The sequence below is a fragment of the Chrysemys picta genome, chromosome 14 (genome assembly GCF_011386835.1).
Source record: "Chrysemys picta bellii isolate R12L10 chromosome 14, ASM1138683v2, whole genome shotgun sequence".
NCBI lineage: Eukaryota > Metazoa > Chordata > Testudines > Emydidae > Chrysemys > Chrysemys picta.
Genome location: NC_088804.1, coordinates 18,803,618 through 18,827,996, shown reverse-complemented (window position 1 = coordinate 18,827,996; position 24,379 = coordinate 18,803,618). Strand labels below are relative to the sequence as shown.

The 24,379-nt window shown below is 39.6% G+C and overlaps 1 protein-coding gene across 2 annotated transcripts in view; it reads right to left on the bottom strand.

The window, feature by feature from the left end:
• Positions 1–5,800: 5,800 nt before the first annotated feature.
• LOC101952652 (plasmanylethanolamine desaturase 1-like) overlaps positions 5,801–24,379 on the bottom strand; it is a 77,356-nt gene continuing 58,777 nt past the window's right edge. For both annotated transcript variants that reach the window (XM_005289823.5, XM_065567092.1), the window contains 3 exons: positions 17,716–17,860; positions 8,348–8,560; positions 5,801–7,178 (listed from right to left, as the gene is read on the bottom strand). In XM_005289823.5, the coding sequence (XP_005289880.1) occupies positions 7,057–7,178; positions 8,348–8,560; positions 17,716–17,860 (480 nt within the window). In that variant the 3' untranslated portion in view covers positions 5,801–7,056. The remainder of the gene's footprint in view (positions 7,179–8,347; positions 8,561–17,715; positions 17,861–24,379) is intronic.

The following is a 24,379-nucleotide window of genomic DNA, read 5'->3' as shown; positions in this document are numbered from 1 at the left end:
TAGATCACAGCTGAAAGTGGTTTTGTTGCAGGCTGTCATTTGCACTGCTCTAGATTTGCACTTTGTCTGATTTCTTGTTTTATGTTTGGAACTTCCGTACAAAAATTCCACTTTGAGATCTCAACCAAGAAAATCATTGGAATTGTTAAACCATTATTATTTTTTAAAAATACCATCCAAACTGGTTAAGTTATAATAGTCTAAAATTAAAACAATATGGCCAGACATTTCATATTTGAGTGCTCAGCACCTCTGAAAATCAAACCTCTTATTGAGGTGCCTGCACATGGATTCAGGTGTCCAAGTTTATAGGCAGCCACGTTTGAAATTGTCGACCTATTTGTTTAAGACTCACTGCCTTGTAAAACTTAAACAGCTAAACATTCCATTTAGTAAGCAATTAATCTACAGGATGATTCAATTCAGTTTATTTTTAAAAAGATCCTAAACCATTGAGATGATGCAGTAAAAAAGAAAGATTTATACAATATATTTTGTCTACCAGTTTTAAAAGGTGTTTTTATGGTTAGTATGCCCCCTCAATAAATTATTGCATGATAGACCTGAACCGCTGTAAGACAGCAGTAGTTTATTTTTTAAATATTCTCTAATCACTTATTTACCAAACAGAGCTCCGTTGTCCCAAATGGGGCTCCTGGCTAATATACTAATAAGATATGTCTCAAATCTGGAGCTAACATATATTTGATTGAGAGGCCAGACATCTTTGTATATACACATTTTTTAAAAACAAACACTTTATCTGTGTGTTGCCTATAGCCTGGAATGTCTTCTGGGCAAATAAGATGCATTTTTAAAAACTCCCTATGTTCAGTATTTAACCTGAAAGACATGTAGCCATTTTGGTCCCTTAGGAAAACAACATATATGTTTCATAACTTTAAAATAATGTTGTCTAATGAAATACTAGGAAATAGGACAACATTAAAAAGGTATACAGTCCCAGTCTGAGACAGGTTTCAACTAAGTCTCGCATTTGCACTGGAAAGGCTCTGGCAAATTAGGTAACTGCTCATTTAACTCCCTGATTTGCATACAGAATGTTCACAGCTGCTAGGAAAATATGGCCCCAATGTTTTTCCCAAAGCTAACTTCTATGCTCCCCTTAACTTTATGAACCATGGGCTTTATCCTGAAGACCTCCCTCAGGCAAAGAGTTCCACTAATGTCAATGGGACCACTTATGTGACTAAAGTCTTCTTGCATAAATAACTTTTACAAGATAAGCTCCTGTGAGAGTTCAGATGGCAACATTACCCTTAGCACTGAATTTGCGTCTGTAGCTTTCATTGTTTTCCTACCACAAAGGACATTTTAGAAGGCAGAGCTTTGTATTTAATGTACTCTATATGAATCAGAAAAAAATCTCCCTCTTATGTTCAACCTTATATAATATTATAATTTAAAAAAACATACTGTTCTTATTTACAAACTAACAGGTAATAGTGGTTACCACTAAAACCTCAGCATTTGTTATCGGATACCATAGCTTGTCAAACTTAGAACAGTAAATAAACAGTGATAATCTGATATTTTTAACAGCAACCAATGTACACAGTTCTCTTTGAATTAGCAACGACCAAAAGCAGACTTTTTTTTAATGGAAAACATTTACTTGATATTAGAGTTCTTTGGAGGTTTCATCCTTAAGCAGCTCTATTGCCAAGTAGTACAGATCCAGAAGACCAGGTCCAAAACTGATGCAAAACTAGATTCACTAAGGGCTTGTCTACACTTACCGGAACTTTGACACGTGGCGATCGATGCATCGGCGATCAATTTAGTGGGTCTAGTGAAGACCCGCTAAATCGACCACCAATCGCTCTCCCATCTACTCCTGTACGCCACCTGAACGAGAAGCGCATGGGGAGTTGATGGGAGAGTGTCTCCAGTCGACATAGCATAGTGTGGACCCCACGGTAAGTAGATCTAAGCTACGTCGACTTCAGCTACCTTATTCACGTAGCTGAACTTGTGCAACTTAGATTGATTCCCCCCCCCCCATAGTGTAGACAAGGCCTTAGTCAATTTCATCCTGGAGATGACACGTTTCAAACATCCAGACTTCTATTTTATTTTCAAAATATTTTATAATAGTCAACAGGCATCTATTGCCAAGAAATCTGTACTTCTACAGCTCTACACAGCAATTAACATATAACAATTGTTTCAAACTGGATAATATTTGTTGAGCAATAAAAGAGAAAGGATGGGTCAATGGTTAGAGTGCTAATCTAGGACTGGGGAGCCCTGATTTCAATTCCTTGCTCCACAACAGACTTTCTGTGTGACCTTGGGCGCATCATGTAGTCTTTCTATGCCTCAATTCCTCACCTGTAAAATGGAGATAATCTTACTTCCCTCCCTAACAAGGGTGTTTTAAGGATGAATACATTAAAGATTGTCAGGTGCTCAGCTATTATGGTAATAGGGCTCATATAAGCACCTTGAGTAAGAGAGAGCGCGGACGTTTAATATTTCTGACCTTTTTCAGACCAGAAACACTCCAAGGATTTCACACCCTTCAGTGGAACTGACTTGTCCATGCAGACAGTATCTGCTAGAACTTCCTATGGCTCAAGAGGCAGCTTTTACAATCCTCACCCAACAGCCGGTGTCTCCAAGAAGGATATCAGGGCAAGACAACTTTATGTGGATAACAGTTTCTCCATGCAAGAGGCAATATCCATGTTTCCCTCCTTGCAAAAGCTTTCGGTAACAGGAGAGAAGTTCTCTTTTTCGAAACTTCATCTGCACGAAACAGCCTCTGGATCCCCAGCATTTGAAAGAAGGTTGAAGGGCTTGCTTGAAAGAGCTCGGGAAGAGGAAAAATTCAAACAAACAGTGACTCTGCCACAGATCAGACCTGAAGAATTTTTGAGCTGCAGGTTAGAAAATGTCTTGTGAAAATAGCAAAGAGAACTCCCCCATAGTTTACAGATCTATGAAAATAGGTATAATGGGTATCATTAAGAAGTCACCCTCTCCCAACAACAGCTAGCATAGAATGCTGCACAAAATATTTATTTTCTGGAGCTTGCATAGGAAATAACTACATGCAGCATTATGTGCTAGCTTTGGCAAATAACCTTTTAATGGTGACTAGTAATGTGGGTTGGTTCAAAATGATGATGAATGATAATGAGAAATACTTACTTCTTTTTAGAACCATTTGAAATATCAAATATCCTTACTGCTAGAGAGTGCAATCCAGGGAAATCTTTAAAACCGAAGCAAAAAATAACTCGTAGACATACAAAGTAACCATCTTTACCCTGCAAATCTGCAGTTTGCAAATTATTTCATTTGACTATGTATATAAAAATAAAAATACAGCTCAACATTTTGAAATACAAATACCTAAATCAGGAACTTAATAGATGACCTGATTTTCAAAGGTGCTGAGCACTCAAGCTCCCATTGACTTCAAACCATTTTTACCTAGTTTTCTAAAGGTAGATTTATGTGCCTATAGCTATACACTACATACGGAAATTTTGACCAAAGTTTCTGGGATACTTGCAAGATACTTTTGCTCTCTCTTTTTTCTTTTATCCAGATACCTACGTTTGTCACAGAGCAATATTAACACCTTGCTACAGCTGTGTAAGGAATCAGGAGTTCACATAGACATTCATCCCCATATGAAGGAATCTGAAATCGACATCAATACTGTTCTCTCTTCAAACCTCAGTAGGGCAGTGTAGAGCTTAAATTCCCTACTCTAAATTTTACTGTCATTAGATCAGTTTGTAATTTTCTGAAGTTATGACAACAGCACATTAAATTAATTCCCATCTGTTGCTATCCTTTAAAGCTTCTCATGTTTTGATTTTTTTTTAAAAGAAGAGAAATCAACTTACACAGATTTTCAAAATGTTATGGTTAGTTAAAAAAAAAAAAAAAGACTAATTGGACTCAAAAGATGTTATTTGAATAACCAAAATTAGATCCTCTTACTGTAATATTGTATTTCACTGGCTCAGACTGGATTCCAATTGGTTGTCGTTAGATCTAACCCCCTTTTACTACACTTGAATTTCGGATCAACACTTTAATAATAAACAAAACTGTATTAGCATCATCAAACCGTAAGAGGGAACCCTAAAGATAACTGTACGAACCCAGGCATCGGCATATGCTACCTCACACATTCACAAAAGCAGCGCAACATGCTTGAGCCCTGATCGGGAGCGGTGCTGAATAGCTTCAGTTCCCCTTTCTTTAACCCTCCGGATTTGGCCCTAATTATACAAAGAAACTAGTTTTTTTACAAAGAGGGTTTTTTTTTAATTTTTAACTTCCCTCTTCTTCATAAATGTCAGTTATAGTTCCTGTTATACAGTATGTTCAGTCTGCTGCATGCACACACACAAACCACCAAAGAATTTAAATTGTTGTATGTGAAATGTTTGTTAACGTGGTAGTTAAATATCTAAAGGAAATAAAATCATCTTCAACAAACCACACTGTGTGTCTCATAAGGACCGTATTCTGTTACCCTCCAAGGGCCCATCCTGGAATGTGTCAACCTCCTGCTTTGTCTCCTACAGACTTCAACAGGAATCATGTGTGTTCTGCATCTCCTATACTTGTGTCAACCAATCACATATCAGCATTCCTAAATCCTAGTAACCGGTTTCCTGGTTTAGCCAGAGTGGTTGTTCTGCCCTTTAGGTGCAGATAAAAACCCAACACTCCAGCAGGAGTGCCAGAATCTCTCCTACCCCACCTCTTCCCCCAAAAGCCCCACATCTTCCCCTGAGGCCCCGCTCCGTCCATTCCTCATTCCCCCTATCCTGTCGCTCGCTGCTGTTCCCCTTCTACCTCCCCCCCACACCCGGATCATAAGGGACTCACCTGTGGACCCGGGACTGGGAGCGGCCATGGCTGAGTAGGGGCTGGCGCAGGTGACGACCCGGTGCATCCTCCACCCGCAGTAACCAGACTTTGAGTGTCCAATCAGTAGATCTGAGCAGACACTGTCAGGTCCCCTTTTTGACCACATTTTCCAGTCAAAAACCAGACACCTGGCCACCCTACTTTCTATATGGGATTGTTAATCAATTAACACTTTTAACTGCATGTACTTAGACTGAGCCTGTCCACTTGTTCACAGTGGGTAAAATTTTCCAAGGTGCCAAAGTGACATAGATGCCTAAGTCTCACTGATTTTCAATGGGACCTTAATTGCTTTTGACAATTGTACCTAGTATTCAGAACAGGTTCACAATTTATATGGGATCACTTTATATATATGGGAGAAAAATCTTGCAGGACAACAGGAATAAACAACAGGCATTTTTGTTTAGTCTGAGACTTGGCTGCGGTCATGATCATGGATGGCTGGTGCCTAAAATGAACAGCTGAATTATTACCACAAACCTGTATTGCTGATGATTAGCCTTTAAGGAGAGACAAAGTTCTTAACTGTTCAGCACCGTTACCATTTTGCAGATGAACACTATTCAGGGGTATGCAAATGAAAAATCCCCTACTCTCTCCTCCTAATGATTTAACACACGCAAGAGTGCCCCTTTCCAACCAGTAGATCTCTGAAAATCTGTGGATAGCCGCTTTATATCGGTGGTATCTGCAGACCATGCTTGCGGATCGCTGATCAGATGCAGAAGGGCTCTACCAACCAGCTTAGCTAGATTGACACACTAACATTTCGGCTCTTTCTGAATATAAATTCTGCCCCATTCCCAAGATATTAAAAAAAAACACACACACATTTTTGGGGGGTTGGGACAGCAAGTGAAAGATAGATTCCAAATTTAAGAACCACAGACTGGTTTTTATCTCATTTCTTCATCAAGGATCAGTCAGATACAATTCCATAGAACTCAATGGCATTACAGCAGCAGATAAGTGTGACACCAGAATCAGGTCAAAGACACATGGTAAATCTGCTTCCTAGCATTAAAAAAACCAACCACCCTACAATATGCCCCACTCTAGCCATTTGGTAAGGGGTTTTCATTTGATAAGTATATTACAAATGGCTTTAAGATGCTCATATTTCTCTCATTGAAATCTTAATTTAACTAAAATGAATGTCTTGATTTTGAAAGGCATATTTCACTCATTGTAAAGAATTTAAAACCACAGTTACAGACCCCATTATTTGTATGTTGCTTGTCTACTCAAATCATAAGATCATTGAGGTAGGCACTAGGTCCTTGTGCAGAGCGTACAAAATGGAAACCACTAATTTGGATTGGAGCCACTGAAATATAAATATTTAACAACAACCAACAACAGTGGTTAAGACTTCCTAGCATTAAACAGTGTAAAAGGCATCATTTTCAAACCTGAGCTTCATTGCTATTGGTGCAATTTTGTACCTACGGTAGATTCCCTCCACATTTTATATCTGTAGGAAAATAGATGAATGAATTAAAGGGAAAAACTAAGTGACCAAATCATTGTGGGTTGCAAAATGGTGGCAACAAAAATGGAATCTCAGTTTAAAAATCATGACCAAAACACAGAAGTTTAAAATTCGGCTGTTTAAAAATAAAGATCTAGTCAAATTACTCCTTAGGCCTATACTGAAACATTGCATCATGCAAATTAAACAATTCAAACTCTTCAATATACAATGGCACAAAGCCAATTTATGTATCTTACTTACACTGAAGCCAAAATGTACTTTATGTTAATTAACGTATCTTTTTTTTTCTGGGTACATTTATGAAGTCAGATGCATTGTGAGTATCCACCTAAGCACAGTAACAGGATACAGACGTTCTAATAAATACAACATCAGGCATAATAGTCTCTTAAAACCAAGTAAGATTAGCAATTATATTCAATGGTTGTATGTTCCAAATATCATTGTGTTTCAACTCTTAAAGATATCCAAGCTGGCAAATCATAAAATTCTTCTGTGACATTGCAAACAATGCTCTGCAGAATTTCAAAGTTTTCATAAACTCATTGTGCCAGAGGTTAAAATCCATTGTGCTAAAGAGATGCTTGTTTCCTGTAGATGACATATTAGTTCTTTTTTTTTTTTTAAAGAGTGCTTTATTGCATCTTCCATGCCCACTGTAAATCATCAGTTCGAGGTTTCTGACCTGTTAATGCTTCTATAATATTTTCCATTTTCCTCCAAAATCCTATTCTGTCCAAGGGGTAATTTAGCCAGCCTGGAAGGGAAAAAGTGTTGATTAAGAAAATATTTTTAACTATCATGTCTCTTTTTTTGTCTTTCTCCTTGCTAAAATATTATAACTTGCTAGTTACTGCTCTTAAGCATAACCTAAAGCCATTTCCAACCCATACATTAATGATAATGTTTAAAGTACATGTCAAAGGGCTGTTGCAAAGTAATGTTAACGCCATCTGCCCCCATTCTCTTTCTTCCACCCTCGCCATGCATTCTTACATTTCTAGTGTACCACATCCTTGAGAAGACAAGCTTTTACTAGCCTGGGAATCATTCTCCTGAGCTTCATTCACTATCTTTTATGCACCACCAGATCACTGTACTTTGAGATCTGTATTCTGTTCAGTGCCACCATCTCAATGCTCCTTCTGTGGGCATTACAGACGCTTTCCACTTAAATTACCCTATTTAAGATCTAGTTTTAAATTATGGACTATCAAAACAAATTTTCAAAGGCATCATCAATAATGAAGTAAATAAAAAAAACTTCGTAGATGATTATGGATTCATCTGAAACATTATCAAAGAATCATCAACACAGAGTTGGTACAAACTAGCTTCACTAAATCATAAGCAGCGTCTGTCCTTGAAGTCCTGAGCAATCTAAAAACATATGATTTCCTTTTATAGAATTTCTAGTCAATTTAAAATTACAGCAACAATTTACAGAGAACGAGTTTTAATATAAGCACAGGTATGTTAAATACTTTTTTTTCCACATTACTGTAATATTGGATTGCCAATGATGTGTGTTACATTCAGTTATGCAAATATGTTACCATCTGTGGTACACACATCATACAATATATGAAGCGTTGAATGCTACTACATAAAACTGTTCCTCTAATATGACAGTACTGTATTGCACTGAAACAGCTCTCTCCTCTATGAGTAGAGTTTCTAACAGTCTAACTTCGCATGAAAGATGAAGAATTCTCAGCGTTGCACTCTAGAAAGCACCAGATTTATTTATTTAAAACTCCAGCTTTAAAGTGAACACATCTATTAGGAAGCAGCACCAAATGAAAATATCCAGTTTGCAATAATCATTCCAAGAGCAATACATTTTTTCAACTCTCCAAATTCTTCCTCCCTCCCCCCATGTCACAACATCAGACATGTCATGGTTCTTAAGAGTTTTTATTTTACCTGTAGTGATGCAAAAATAGGTTTCATGGGGTGCTACGTGATGGATTCTGTGGTGGTTCCTCGGTAAAATGATGTGCAGATCTTGCAAAACTGTGACCCATAGAGGCAGCCCAAAGTAGGAATGGGACCACTTATGAATCTGATTAGTCATTGTGACAAAAATAGCTAGCGCAAACATAAAGCACTCCCAAGCATATGTCTCATGTATATATTCTGTACGGGGGAAAAACCATTTGATTAGTAAGCAGTTTGTAAGACTTTATGCAAACACACTCAATTTTAAAAGCAAATTGTGCATGAGAAAGCTAAGATTATGTTGTTCAGTAATACAGAGATATAGTTATAGGCAAGAGAACAGTTCAGACGTCAATAGCTACCCTTATACAATAGCTTCAATGACTAAACAAGGCTTATGACATAAACCATGAGCTGTTTTTTCCTGAATAAGTCTAAACCAGAGGCGGACAACCCTCAGGCTTACAGAGACAGCCAACCTATGCTATTTTCATTTTGGGGGGCCTAAGACATTAATGAAAAGCAGACATAACCACACAGACATAACAGCAGCCACAGCAACTACAGATGAGTCCATGCTAAACACCACTTATTAACTTACACTCCACATAGTAAAAAGTGTGCTTTAAAATAAATAAATAAATAAAACGGTCTACAGTCAAAACAGCTAGGAGAAAAAAAAAGTTGAACTCTGGCATGGAAATAGGTCTCACTGAGAAGTGCTGAGTGCTGCAGTGGAAAATGATTTCAATCTGACTTACTTACGATTCACCAAAACTCTCACAGCACATGTAGTCAATTTTACATAGAGTTTGTGCTAAGCTCCTAAAAATCCAGCAGCTAGTGCTGCATGAGGTCCCACTGCACTGAAACCAGTGCACCTCCCCCCCTCCCTTTTTGGCAAAGTGATAGGGGTGCTAAGCATGTAAGAACTGTTCATCGCAGGACTATGGTGCTGTGTGGTTCCTCCTTTCCCCACCACTTCCACAGGGGATCGCATAAGTTCCCCATATAAACTACTTCAGCCATTCCTCTTCGTAAAGCAGCCTCTGTGAAATGGCTTAGCAGCTGCTGAATAACATATGGGTATTGTTCCCTTTTGCCTCCCTTATGTACTGGACAATAAGGTGATACCACCTAGCTCTTATCCAGTACTGAGGGCTGGATATTAGACAAAGGAAATGTACTGTATGCACATAGCAAATTTAGTCATACACTCAATTTCTTAGTCCCTTGAATTAACAGGAGCCATTTCCCAATGGTTTCGGTAAAAGGAATCTACATCCTGCCCCATTTCCCCCCAAAGCCCACTTCATCAAGGGAACGTGCACAAGGGTAGGAGATAGGAAAGCCTAACTTCCGTTCCCACATCTGCCATTCTTTGCTCTTCACAAACTTCATTCATTCATTTGTTACCCTTTTGTTGTGTCTATTTCACCTGCCACAGCTCAGCACAACAAGGCAATATTTACCATTCTGAGATAACCTACATGTAACAATTTTTCTGTATATTTAGGACAGAAAGGAGCTGTGGAATCCCTGACCACTGTGGAAACTGTTGACTCTAATCGGTGACTATTGGATGTATGCTCACAAATATATAATGTGTGTGCATGCACATGAACACACACACACAGCGCTCTGCAGGGCCGGCTCCAGGCACCAGCTTGTCAAGCAGGTGCTTGGGGCGGCTGCTCCGGAGAGGGGCGGCACGTCCAGGTATTCGGCGGCAATTCGGCAGACGGTCCCTCACTCTGCCTCGGAGCGAAGGACCTCCCGCCGAATTGCCGCCGCAGATCGCGATCGCAGCTTTTTTTTTTTGGCTGCTTGGGGAGGCCAAAACCCTGGAGCCGGCCCTGGCGTTCTGGCCTTGATGTCAGGTCAGCCTAGATTAGTTCTTGAGGAGAAATAAGATGGAGACACCCAGCCATTTGCTTGTGTACATAAATGCCCTGGGCATATACTCCATTTTATGGCCCTGTTTTGTTGTTTTTATTCACAGTGGCTACACACTGTTACCATGTTGTGTAATAATAACTGAAGCACTTTGTGTTGCACCCTGAGGTCTTAATAGAGGACTGCTACCTACTATCCTCTAGCAGCCAACTCGAGAGACAGTGAGATCCACATTCTTTCTTTGTGTGTTTGTTTTTGGACATTGATGGGGGGAAAAGTCCCATGAAAGTGAAAGATTAGCTAGGAGCAAAAAGTGTGATAGCCAAGCTTTGTCAATTACACTAATGAGTCAAAATAATGTAATCTGTTTTCTGTAAACTGTAACAATTTCTTGAGCATTTGTTTGGATCAGAGAGAGCAAAAAGGCTTCCTAGTCGGTGCAGCACAGGCGAGCAATTCTACTCATGACACTTAAATCTGTATTTATTACAGAAGAGATCGTATTCACAAACCCTCAAGACAAACATAAACAGTTATAAAGACAATTATTTTAAGATACGACTATTAGACAGGAATAGTATGATTAAAAGTGATGATATAAAATTAGCCTCACATTTATTAGTTAAGACTTACGTCTTTTGAAAAAAGGTTTTAACTCTTGTTTGAACAATCTCTCTCTGCCATTGCAATAATTTATCAGTTGTTCCCTCATATCACCACCAGATGGGGCTCAATTATAGCTGAATTAGTTTATCATTATATAATTTTATATTATATTATATACGCACACAATTTATATTATCCACATTATTCATTTTAAAATATATTATAGTCACATACTCTCTCCTTTAACAAAAATACATATTTTAATTACCAACATAACCAGTATTATACCTACAATACTCTCAAAACTATTTCCTACATTGCATGCCCTGTTCAGATTAAGTTTGCGTTAATAAGAAGAACAAGTATGTTCAAGAATTACAGTGCTAGTTTTGTAGCAGGCTTCTGCCTTGCTGGGATCTAGAACATATGGAGAGTCTCACTGCCTGTTGTGAAATCACTACAAGTACTTTAAAGCTTGCTCTCATGCCAGTGCCTTATCTAGTTCCGGGTTAAATGGTGGCAGCAGGATGAGATGCAATTATATTAATTGTAGGTGGAAATCAATTACAATCAATCCAGAATTGCTTTTGCTTTATAAAAAGTAGTTTTACCTTAAAAAAAAAAAAAGAAAAACCCTCGTGTCATACAGCTTCGAAATTCAGTAGGGGAAATGTCCTATTTTTATCACCTACTTTCTCGCTTTCTGGAGGCTTTCCTTACTATGTGGTTGTTGTTGCTGTTGTTTTAACTTTCCCCTTTGCAGTTGACATGAGCAATAATTCCCATAGAAAATAACTGAGCTTCCATTTTAGATACTCAAATGTTTCAGGACTGACTTGGACGGGGAGAGAGCAAGAGCGAGGGCATTCGCCCATTTTCTCAGCCTAAGCAAGCCATGCTGGGCACTCTGGTCCATGTCAATCAGCAGCACTCTGTGAGTAGGATCAGTAGCAGCAGGGACCTCAAATGTCTGTTTGATAAAGAGGTGGCACCATGGCAGCCAAACACAAGTGATAAAATCACAAAATGGTAGAAAACACTGCAAATCCTCCAGGTGCTTCGCTAGAGTGGTGGGAGGGGCAAGTTAAAATTAAGATGCGTGCCCGTAAATCCGTTCCCTTATTAATAGTTTAGAGCCATATTCAATATTTTAAAAATGAATTTCTATGACTTCAGCTTTGAAGACTCCAGGGGGCTTATCAGGCCCAGCTCCTGCAGAGGCTAATCCTGATTCTGCAGCAAAAAGCAACACTCCTCCCTCACAGAGCATCTCTGACTCAGGGGTTTGGCAGCACCCACTTGATTCACATGGGGCCTTCCCCTGCAGCTCCACATCAGTATTTCCCCACAGATGTGGTCACAAGCGCATTTTCTCAAACAAGTAGTGACCTAGCAATTGATTAGCCCTCCAGATACGCTGGCTTTTAAATAAAACCTGAACACAGAAAGAAGTGTCTCTTTATATGACAATAGCAACACATCGTGGTGTCAGTCAGCCAAACACTGATCACGTGTATTTTATGCCAAGATTTTTTTCAAAAAGGGGAGGGGCTGCCTAAAGATAGGGGTCTAAATCCTTCTTTACGGTTGTAAACAAAACAGCCTGAACCTTTGTGAGCCCAGGTCATTTATTTAGGAGCCTAACCTTAGACATCCATTTTTGAAAATCTCAGTCTGTATCTGCAAAACTTCCAAGTAGGGAATATAGGACTGTTTCCATGGCATTTTGATCATGGTGTCATTCCAACATATTATTAGTATAAAAAAAGAACCTAAGCACACTGCAACCACAAAGTTAAGATGACACAGTCTCTTGGAGACAACAATGAGCTTTCAAGGCCCTTTTCTGACAGTGTCCCCCGATTTCTGTCTTTTGCCTAGCATTGCTACAGCTCTTTGGTATTTTAGAGCTTCACTTCCACTCCGTGCTGCGGGTGCTTTTCTGGGCCAGAGAGGAGGTCAGCTACCGTCTCTAGCCAGCTCCTTGTACACATGCTGCCTCTATCCTTACTCTGTGTATTTGACTCACTTTACTAGACTGACCCTGGGTGTTCCCCTGTACTTACAGTGCACAAAAGCCTGCCAGGTGCTGTACAGAAATATATTAAAACACCTGTCCCCTGCCCCAAAGAACGAACGTGTTAATTACTGACAGGACGAACAACGGGGCGGGGGGGGGGGGAGGAGGTGTTCGGGTGGAAGAGGAGAGGCAGGGAAGAACCATAGTTATAGGATCACACAGCAACTTCATTTTGGCACATGCACAGTGTGTCATATTCCGTGCGATATGGTTTTTTTTTTTAAATTACCACACCTGTGGGTGATAAGGCAGAAGTGAGTTCAATTAAATGGAGGAAGAGGGAATTAAATGGTGGCTCAGTAAATGGGGATTCAGAGAGCATGTTTCATGCATAGGAAAGAGGTGCAGCTGGGAGAAGGAAACAGAAGGGGCGGGGGGGCAAGAAAATGAGATGGGTCAGAAAGGCAGGGCAGAGTGGCAGAGAGCTTTGGAAAAGTGAGAGCAAGCAACAGGATAACTGCCGAAAAAAGGGATAAAAAGGTAAATTTAAGAAGTCATAATAAATAAAGTATTTAAGAGCCAAGTACTGAAATATGACATTTGTACTGAACCCAAATGTCATAAAAATTTAACATTTTAGTTTGAACAGATGCTTAATTGTAGGCACTTAATGAACCATCATAAACCAAAAAAAGATTCCTGATATGGTTGTAAGCCAAGTACTATACTGTATAATGGCAGGGATAAATCAAGGAATCTCAGCCTGATGATTTGGTAGTCACAATGAACAGTGTATAGCAGATATAAAAACAATGTGCTAAATTCCAAACCAATGAACTCTAAGTGCTTGATTTAAAAAAAATAGATTCTATTTAAAAATTAAATAGACATAAATCATCCCTGTGAATGATGGGTGAAGACAAAAGTTGAGCAGCCTTCATGGAGGATTGTGGAGTTCAAAATTGGGCTTCTTGTTAAGTTCCTACAGAATCCAATAATACTGAAATAACACAGAGGGTCATAAAACCATAGAGCCTTAGTGAGGATTTTTAATTTTCTAATGGTGAGGAAGTTCTGGTCTCATCTACTTCCTCAATCACAAGGCAAAACATAAAAAGGAAGTGAGATTTGGGGTTGTTAAAGGTACAGAAGGCTCAGCATTCAAAACTATTCCATAACATACTGCATACATGGTTCTTTCCATTTGCACTAAAAATGGAAAGGGGAGAGATTTATTTTGGTTACAAAAAATCCCCCAAGACTTGATAGGTTCTTCCCAAAGTTTCCACGGCTTCTCTAAAATGTCCTTAAGCCAAAGAGCTGAGCCTGACCTGTGAAGTTCTGATCTAGGGCTGCACTTCCCCAGAGTTTGAGGCGGTTTGGATCTGATGTTTTAGTTCAAATTCATCTCTATCAAATATCCCTTGTGGAATGTGAGGTTAAATGCCTCTTCTTTGTTTGCACCCATTTCACATTGTCCTTTTTTCAGCCTTTAAACTGGTTTGTCAACAACCTAACATGACATGTTAGGAAGATTTTTAATGACTGGTAGATGTTCCTAACATTGTTGCCCCATGATAGAGAAACTGCATAAATGTGAATCCAAGATTTTCAGTAGTTAACTCTTCCACTTGCAGCTGCTCAGATACCATCAGCTCGTTAAAACATAGCTAAAGAAGGACATTGTCGAAAATCTTCCAATGTGGCCAACAAGAATGCCCAGGAGTGCTATGTAAAGAACACTGGGGGGAAATGAAGATCGCATGCCAGGACTAGATTCTCTTATTAAGGCCAGGGTTAGTTATGGGGACTCTGTACCTTGCAAGAGTGCTCAACACTTCACAGGAACAAGCCGTGGACCCAATTACCTACATCTGGTTTCCATACGGACATTCAAAAATACAGTGCTGATGAACAGAGAGGTGAATTGATTATTCAGTTAGTGTCTGCCTCCCTGACCCCAGATTACAGAAGTTAATGTTGCTGTGGCAGGAATATAAGCACATTGTGAATAGCTCTGCAAATTATTGGAAGGAAAATTAATAGGAAATCCATACACTACGTTTATTATTTGTTAAATGCAATATGCTTGGCGCTGTACTAGACAAAATCCAGAGAGCCCCTGCCACAAAAAGCTTTGAATTTAAGCATTATATAGGACATAATTCTCAATTCCTCTCACTTGAAAAGTTATCCATCTGTGTATTTTCTGAAATCTTTTATTCCATTTTTTTTAAAGGATTCAGCTATGGAATCACATGTTGTCAAAGTGCTCTTGATCTGCATGTTTCTTCCCCCTCTTAAATGAGTTGTTAGTGGGAACTGAAGTGTCTGTTAAATCTAGAATACGTTAACAAAATATATATAAAGCTGACTTGTGACATGCACTTTAAGAAACGGTTACTCTGCATGTTTCCCAGCTTCTAGCTCCTTGATGCTCTCTGCCATGCTGTAGGTGGCATCCAATCAGAGAGACTGCCACTGAGGGCCAGGGAGAAGGGCTGCAGTTTTTTTATTTTATATTCCAGCTAAGTACAGGGAATGTAAGACAGTAAGGTGTGTATAGCACGAATAATGAGTTGTGCTAATTCACAGAAATTCATTTTTTGCCATCACACACTGCTCCTTTTTCTATAGACCAACACTTTGAAAGTTCATTTTTATATGTCATTTACTTCCCTGGGGTGTAATGCTTCCTAAAAATATGGCCATTTCTTAGACTTTGATAGAAAATTATTTATGTTAAAGCAAATTCATTATTCTGGACACACTGGAAGTAGAAGATTTTATTTTATTTTTTAAATTAAGGTGATTTCAAAGAGACACATTTGGAACATACAGCAAAGACCAATATTGTCAGCAGAGGCTGAACCTTACACATGGGTCTTCTGAGCACAGAAGGGATATCAGGAGGTTTATTAAATGAGGGAACGCAAGTCTCAGTTGGACAGATCACTTGATTAAAAAGCACAAAGGAAAAACTGATTAAGACAACGAGGTTGCTGTAAGCAGTTACCCCATCGAATCCCAAAGAAAACAGAATCACATCTTTGTGGTGTAAAAACACACAGTAGCAATTAAAGCCGCACAGAAAATATGCATGTGGGGGGAAGTCTGACAACTGGCATCAAGAGGTTAACTCTTCCATTCTTTTTAATCAGTAACTAGTTCTGTCATCTTTTGGTTCAGTGCAAAACCTCCCCAGAGAAGCGCCTCCGTTCTTTGAATGTCCATAAGGCAATTAGGTTTTACATTTTTAAAACTGAAGGGTTTTACAGGATGAGCCAATTTATATGTTTCCATAATAAGAAAAGACTCAGGGCTACTGAAGGATCTATTACAAAATGGCTTAGGTGGTGCATTATTGAATCATACAAAGCCAAGGGGCTTCCAGGTCCCAGAGTCTTTAACAATCATTTTGTGGGAACTACCTGGGCAGAATACAGAACAGCTTCATTTTTGGAAACCTGTAAAGAAGCCATTTGCTATTTGGAGTTCCTTGAACACGTGCAGAACAAAGCGCTATAAATCAGAGGGTCAGGCTTGAACACAGGCAGCGTTTGGTAGAAGGGTGCTGCAATAGCAGTGGGTGGTTAGGTTTCTTAGTTCCTGAGCCTTTTTATTGTCTTAATAAAGCCGGTCAAGTCCCAATCATAAAACCAGTTGGGTGAATATAGCTGTGAGCAAAAATGGGTGATAGCTTTCAAACTGGAAAATTGTAACAGCTATATCTACCAATTAAAGCTGTTCCGTGAACAAATCTGATGATTAACTGGATATGTAATTAAGCCTTTATTATTAGTCTAATTGGATGGTTAAGGGAATTATTAAGGCTGTTAAGATTCTGTGCAGCAAGCTGGCTGTGCAGTACGGGCAATATGAAATTCAGCTCATTATTAGCCAGGCCAGGTGAACGTGTGAGTGGAAATTCGAGCCAGCCGCACCCAAACCTTTCAAACCTAGCCCAAATAAACCTGAACGCAGAGTTCAGCTCAGCAGAGAATGTTGTGATATTCCACTGCAACTTGCATCAATTGGCCAAGCAAAGACTTGCCACCGGGTGGCAGAGTAAAGGGAGGAGATTCTCAGACACTGGCCCAGGACAGCCTCAGTCTCGGACACTAGGTCCTTGAAGTCTTGGTGGGAAGGAACTCTTGCGACATAGAGATGTGGTCAGTTAAGAAGCAGCCTGCACTGCAGTAGTCCTTCTCCCTGAAGTGTGGAGAGGAGGAGAGAGCGGACTGAGTCCCAGAAGAGTCTGGCACTCCAAGACTGAGTCCCTGGAGCACAAGGCAAAGGAATGAGATTGACAAATTTGCAGAATCTGAAACCAATCTGTGTGGCTGCCCGCAAAACCTGAACTTTTCCAGGCTCACTTAGCCCACGATCCTTGGTTCAATATTCTCCTTGCTCCATGCCTACACCAGCGACAGCACAGTCAGTGCACTTCAGCACAGACTCTGTGGAAAAGGAATAGCCAGCGACAAGCTGAGTATTAACGACAAAACGTATCTCCAGCTCACACTTTCAGCTGCCACACCTAGTGAACAAGGGACTGCACTTTGGAAAAAGACAATCCTTACCTTTAGAATCTCTCAGTGGTAAAAAATCACGGGACTGATTTCCCATTGCCTCACACCTTTTTTCATCATTTACACCTGTGCAGAGTGAGTGGAAAATTCCAACCTGCAAACATTAAAACTTTGCAGTGGTGTCAATGACAATACAAGTTGCAAGGCAGTAGAGAACCAGACCTCAGAAGTCCCTTGACTATGACAAGAGGTGCTCACCCCTCTTTGCCCACCAAGAAAAAAAAATAATACAAGCTTACCTGGTGTTTGAGAGAGGAATTTATATAACATGAAGGCCAGTGGAATTATGGTTATCAAACAGTTATCTCCATTGGTCTCAATGAAGTCATGTCTGGTTATTGCTGTTGGATCAATATGATGCTCTCTAAATGGCCTGATAAATGCCTGTTGGTAGAAAAAAACAAGATTTATTTTAATTATTTTTGCAGTGGTCCTACAGAGTTTTTCCCAAGTTTGTGTGTTCAGTGTGAACACACAATCCATTTTCCTACCAATATGAAAAATCCTGAATTTAACAAAGGTTACTAAAAGTATGATTTTATCAATTAAACGTAGCTTGAGAGCATTAAAAAAAAGTATAATTATCACCAGAACTCAAAGCGTTCACAGTGAAGAGGCTTCATGGAGCCCAAGGACTGTGGTTGGGTGATGGTGCAGGAATGCAGACGTTTTCCTAGTTTGCATACCCATCCAGAACCAGCCACAACCTACCCAATACAGCAGAGGAACCTTTAGTGTTATAGCCAACACAGATACGTAACACAGAGGCCATGCCAAACACAGCAAATAGCTTTATGTGCTAATAGGCAGGGGTACAACAAATCTAGAGGACAAAATGGGCCACATTTTAAAAGACCAGTTCTAATTTTTGTGTCCACAATTAATGTCAGTTGAGAAAAAACTGATTACAGTTAAGTGGGTAAAAATACGGCCTAAAGATAACAAGCCACAAGTAATCAATGGTGTTACATTGGAATGGCATATGTGTGCGGAACACGTATCAATTCCCTAAGGGGTTGATTGTGGGTCTGGTATTCTTCAGCATACGTTAATATCTTGGATGACAACACAAATCTGAACACATAAATTTGCATATAACACAAAAACTACAAGTTACAGAAATCACAGAAGTTTGTGTTTTTGTTTGGATGCAAGTGCTAGCATTCCTGTATGAGAGCTAGGGATTGTTGTTGTTATTATTGAACAAGAACATCTTGGTGAAAATTTGCTACTGGAGCAATGCCTTAACTTGTGACCATTTAACATCCCAATTTTCTGTGGGGGTATATTCTGTTCAGACAAGACACTGGCACATCAAATGTCTGTGGAATGAAAATAAATATGGGATATCATTACTTCAGAAGACTGCGAGAACTTTATCTCCACTGCTACTGTTACAGGTTTCGGGTGTTCCTCTCCTATAACCACAGAACTGAAGCAACAGTTAGAAAAACGTTTGCTTTGACAACTAGCTTTTTACCAACTCGCATGGTTGTGGAGGTTTTGTAATTATATCAATTCTCACGCTAGATTAGCTGCTAGCAGGTTCATTTGTTGTACTGCAGCAAGCTAAGAAAGTAAAATTGTGGGATGAAAGCAATCATTTAAAAAAAAAACATGATAAAAATTCTTTTGGATCCCCACTTCTACAAAGGGAATACTTACACAACGGCCTAAAATGACAACAGGGGTATTACAACTCAGAACAGAGAGCTCCCACTAGAAAGACTTTCAAATTCTTGCTTTTCTGTATGAATATCATGTCACAGGATTACTGCTCAAATTCTCACAATGAATGGAATAATGTACTTTACAGAATATGCAAATTCTAAGTAAGCCAAACTCCACAAACAAAACTAAGGTTTACTTAACACAACCACAAAGAACCGTAGAGACATTACAATTACAACTTCTGCATTTGAATTTCCAGATTTAATATCACACTTTTACAGCTACAAGATTTTACATTCTATGGGTACATGGATATTGACTGATACTACGGAACAAGAAGGAAGGAATTCATTAGAGAAAAGACAATATAAGGAAGATAGAGAAACTCTGGTACCGAAACTAGATTATTAAAAAGATAAGTTAACCAAGCTATAATTAGTACAATTCAACGTTCAAGCAAAGTGTATTTCCAACAAAAACTTGACCAGCAAAAACATTGCCTAGGTCCTTGTCTACACCGGGAGCATCATGTAGGGTACGTATAGCTACAATTTATATAGGAAAGCAGGCTGCAGCCAGACTGTGGTATGTAGCTACATGCAGCAGTGAAAAGCTCTGGCTGGGGAGAGGTAGCGGGGAAAAGCTCTGGCAGTTTTCCACTGCTGAAGCCTTTCTCTGTGGCGGGAAAAGGCTCCAGAAGCAGGATGCTACATGCTAAATATAAGAGCATAGACAGGAGAGGCACTGCTCGGGCATGTAGAGAGCCATACAAGGTACATACCCTAAGGTTCTAGCATGTCTTTGCTCCACTCACCTAGCAGTGTGGATGGGGAAGCACTGCTTATTTATACCCATGCTTGGGGGACATGCAGAGTCTGTACTCTTTATGCCATCACAAGTGTAGGCATAGCCTTAGACAGATATAGAACATCAAAATATCTCATTGTATTGATGCTCATGAAAAAAAAGCTATACCAATCTCTTCATACTAATTCTCCTTCTTGTCTATCAAGCACCTAGAACATGTTTGAGGCTGACTAGTGAACAAATAACCACTCAATACAAATAACCATAAAAAGAAGGCTATCCCAAGTAAGGGCGAGTTAATTTGTGCTTGAGGTATAAACATATCTTGGATCAGTTTTCCCAGCAAGCACTGTAAGTTTCCTCTGATTGTTGCTAATCATTCTATTTATTTTAACTGCTATATTTTTATAAAAACAATGAGGAGTCCGGTAGCACCTTAAAGACTAACATGTTTATTTATTTTTATAAAAAACTCTTAGAATCTTGTACACAAAATAAGTAATAGATTTGTGTGTGACAGTCACTGTTGCTAAGTTAATTATAACCGTATACTGAGTTCCCCCAATAAATTCTTTTCAGTTACTAGTAGACTCTAAAAGGAAAACGGCAGGTGGACAAATGCAGTTTATTACGTTTTAAGGCCCTGATCTAGCAACTGACCACACACCTGCACAGATGTGCACCCACACGGAACCTCACCCATTGCAATGGGGCTCAGAGAAAGAACAGCGGTGCATCTGCATGTGGTCAATTGCAAGATCAATGTCTTAGCTGGTAGGAAATAAATTCTGATTGGATGAAAGACAATTTTTACATTTTGATGACAAGTTTATCATCTCGTAGAAAAATGTATTTCTTAGATCAACTTTCCAGGACACAAAAGTGAATTTGAAGACTGCTATGTATCTTTACAAGATGGCATATGACTTCAGAGAAAAGAAAATGATCCCAAGAACCTTGAAAGAAGGAAACACCATTGGTTTGAAGATGACTTATGGAATATTTTGTAAAATTTCTCAGGAGAAAGGGAATCAAAGCTGCTTTTTCCCCACATATGAAAAAGGATGAAAACCTGTCATTCATCAAAGTGGGCGGCTGAAAGAAACAAAGAAAGAAACCCTGCAACATTTAAAAGATTGCAAAAATTTCTGAATGTCATTAGACACACCACCAAATTTATAGTACAGCACAAATACACCTATGTATGCATAATGATAGAAGCAAATGGAAGGGAATAGCACCATGTTGAGGTTCTTTCATGGAAATGGGATTGCAACACATGTCCAACTCTAAGAGATAAATCCCATGCTTTCAGACCAAATGGGAGTACTGCACATGTAAGGAGCTATTTGCTTTCAGGAGGATCTAAGAGAAGAATTTTACATGGTATTTCAACCATCTGTATCCACAAGTGCTTGAAAAGGGATTCTATGAATAGTGGAACAGCAGTGGAACAAACTCCATGAACTGAAAATACTGCCAAGCAGCAAATAGTGACTTTTTAAGTGGTACTGTAGCTGCCAGCTCATTAACAAATAAGATAATGGATATCGATTGCACGAAGATTATTATTTTATATTATAAGATTATTATTTGAAAGCTAATGTATATAAGTCCGTAACAAGCATTCTGACACTAAGCGCTGCTCCACGTAAAATAAAAACCTGATATATATCTGACCAATTACTAAATTCTAACCCTAACTTTCACGTATCCAGATGACGCAAAGGGTCACTTTAGGATGGAAGGTCGAGGTGAAGACTGGGCCGAGGCTGACGGGGCGCTATGTTTGCTGAGACTGGTGTGTGGGCGTGGGAGGGGAAATCTCCTGCCCTGGGTCTGAGGTGAGGCAGAGGAAGCACTCCATCATAAAACCTCCTCAGCTTAATCTTCCTTTTCTTCCTGGCCCTGCTTTTAAGGGCTAAACAGAAATTGTACTTCTGTGGAACATGTGTTTCTCCTAGAGAACGAACGCACCAGGAATGCCAGTCACTGACTAGGATCACCTCCCAGCAAGTGAGACAATATCAGAACCAGGGCCGACTCTAGCGTTTTTGCTGCCCCAAGCGGCCAAAAAACAAAACAAAACAAAAAAACAAACAAAAAAAACCGCAGCGATTGGCAGCACTTCGGCGGCATCTCTACCGCCGCCGCTTCATTCCTCGGGGCAATTCGGCGGCAGGTCCTTCCCTCCGAGAGGGACTGAGAGACCCGCCGCCAAATTGCCGCCAAAGAGCTGCACGTGCCACCCCTTTCCGTTCGCCGCCCCAAGCACCTGCTTGTTGCACTGGTGCCTGGAGCCGGCCATGATCAGAACCCCGGTGATCTCGGCATATCTCTGAGCGGAGGGAGAACCTCCAAGAAGGAAGTTGCGGGAGGAGGAGGAGAGGAATAAAGACAAGGCACAATCCTCTAACAAAAACCAGCAAATTCAACAATACTAAACACTAAACAAATAAAACTAACAATTAACTAAAGACTAGTTGAGGCAAGCTTGACCAATTGAAGTGGGCATGCTGGATGTGCTGTCTCAGGCCAAGGTGGTTGAGAAGGCACTGAGGGGGATTCATCCATACAGCCCTACGTAGCCTTTGTTGCATGGCACGAGAATGAGTAGGGTGTATGAGTGCGCCTAACGGGCATTACTACCGAAAATCTCCAATCGAAAGCACATACACACTTGACATGGAGCATCCTAGGGACACTACTCAAAGAACTGTCTTTTGGAAAGAATGTCCCTTTCTGGTAACTCATGCTTTGAAAGCATAAAACAATCTAGACTTAGACCTAGAAAGATCCTACATTACTAAGAGATTATGGCATTAAGAGATTTCGTTATCTGGTGTGTAAGAAGCAAGGAATTTCTCAAAGAACTTTCAAAAAACCCAGCACGTTTAATTGGAGAAATGTGTCAATTTATTTTCCTGGTATGGCTAATAGGGTAGTAGCACTTTTTGTTCTTGGAAATCTCTATATTCATTATGCTAAGGAAGTACAGAAATCAATCTGAGAAAAGAGAGCTAATGGAAAGTATTCAATTAAACACCAAACTGTCACCATGAAAGGTCACATATTGAAATGATTGCTTAATACAACAGTAATGATGCTGATGTGAAGTCCTGCAAGTTACAAGCAAACACTGATATATTTTCAATAGACCTTTCTCTATAGGTGGATTTCAGAGTTCTTACACTTCCAAAAGGAAGCATGAAAAGAGTGAACAACAAGAACACGAAAGGAAACATAACAAAATAGCGTTCATTTGTTTGACTAAATCATTTGCAGAAAACTGAAGACAAAATTGATTTAAACCAAGTAATTATCTGGAATTATACAATAAGAAATTTAAAATACTCATATCCTCCACAGCTCCTCCAATGGACGGATAACAATGCTATTTATGTAACGAAGACGTATAGTAGCCACTTAGCAGAAGATGAAAATAATTGCTACAAAAGGAAAATTATGTACTGAGGCACTATTAGAACTATACCACCTCCTTCTAAAATAATAGCATTACTGCCCTGGCTCTGGAAGAATGGATGGATCCGTGGTCAACACTGACCACCAGGCTAGGAATATCTATCACACAGCAAATGATGAAAATGACTGCTAAGACTACCCTCTGAATAAATACATAAATTTGGGAATCGTAAACATGTAATCTGAATAGCTATGCAGGAGTCAAACTGCAGCAATAAGCTAACTGGTAGCTATTAAGTCGGAGACATAGCTTCAAAGTGTTAAAATAACTAATAAAATCTCTTTGCATTTCTTTTGACTAAAATACATGGCATACGCAATGACAATTGTTATGAAAAGTATGAGGGCACAATGCTTTCTGGCCTTTGCAAATAAAGGATTTTAGCCTTTAAAATCTTTTAGAAAGGCCATTCAGGAGGAAGATTTTCAAAAGCACCTAAGAGATTTGGGAGCACAATCTCCACTGACTTTCACTAGGACTTGTGCTCCTAAAGCTCTTAGGTAGCTTTGAAAATTTCCCCATTAACTACCCTTGGGAAGTAATAGGCTAGTTCCAATTCATTTTTTTTAAGTAAAAAAATGAAACAGTAATTTGCATTGTTGGGTCCCAAGGCCCTTTTCCCTGTTTACTTGAGTCATGTTGGGTCAAGGATCTGGCTGGTGCCCTGAGAGGATGCAGGTGACACAGTGAACAAACAAAATAACCAAGGAGCTGCAGGAGAAGTAACCACCAAGGTAAGATGTGGGAGGGGGACAATCTTGGTAGGGCAAGCAAAATATACAAGTGACACTGTGCTGGCAGGAGACTGGAATTCCTCTTGTAAGACATAGCTATGTGACAAAGAGCTGTATTTGTTAAAACACTGAGATTTCCATCCTGGAATCTGCAGGATGGGTAGCTCCAGAATGCTTCTGGCTAGACGGCTAGAAAACAGGTCAGGG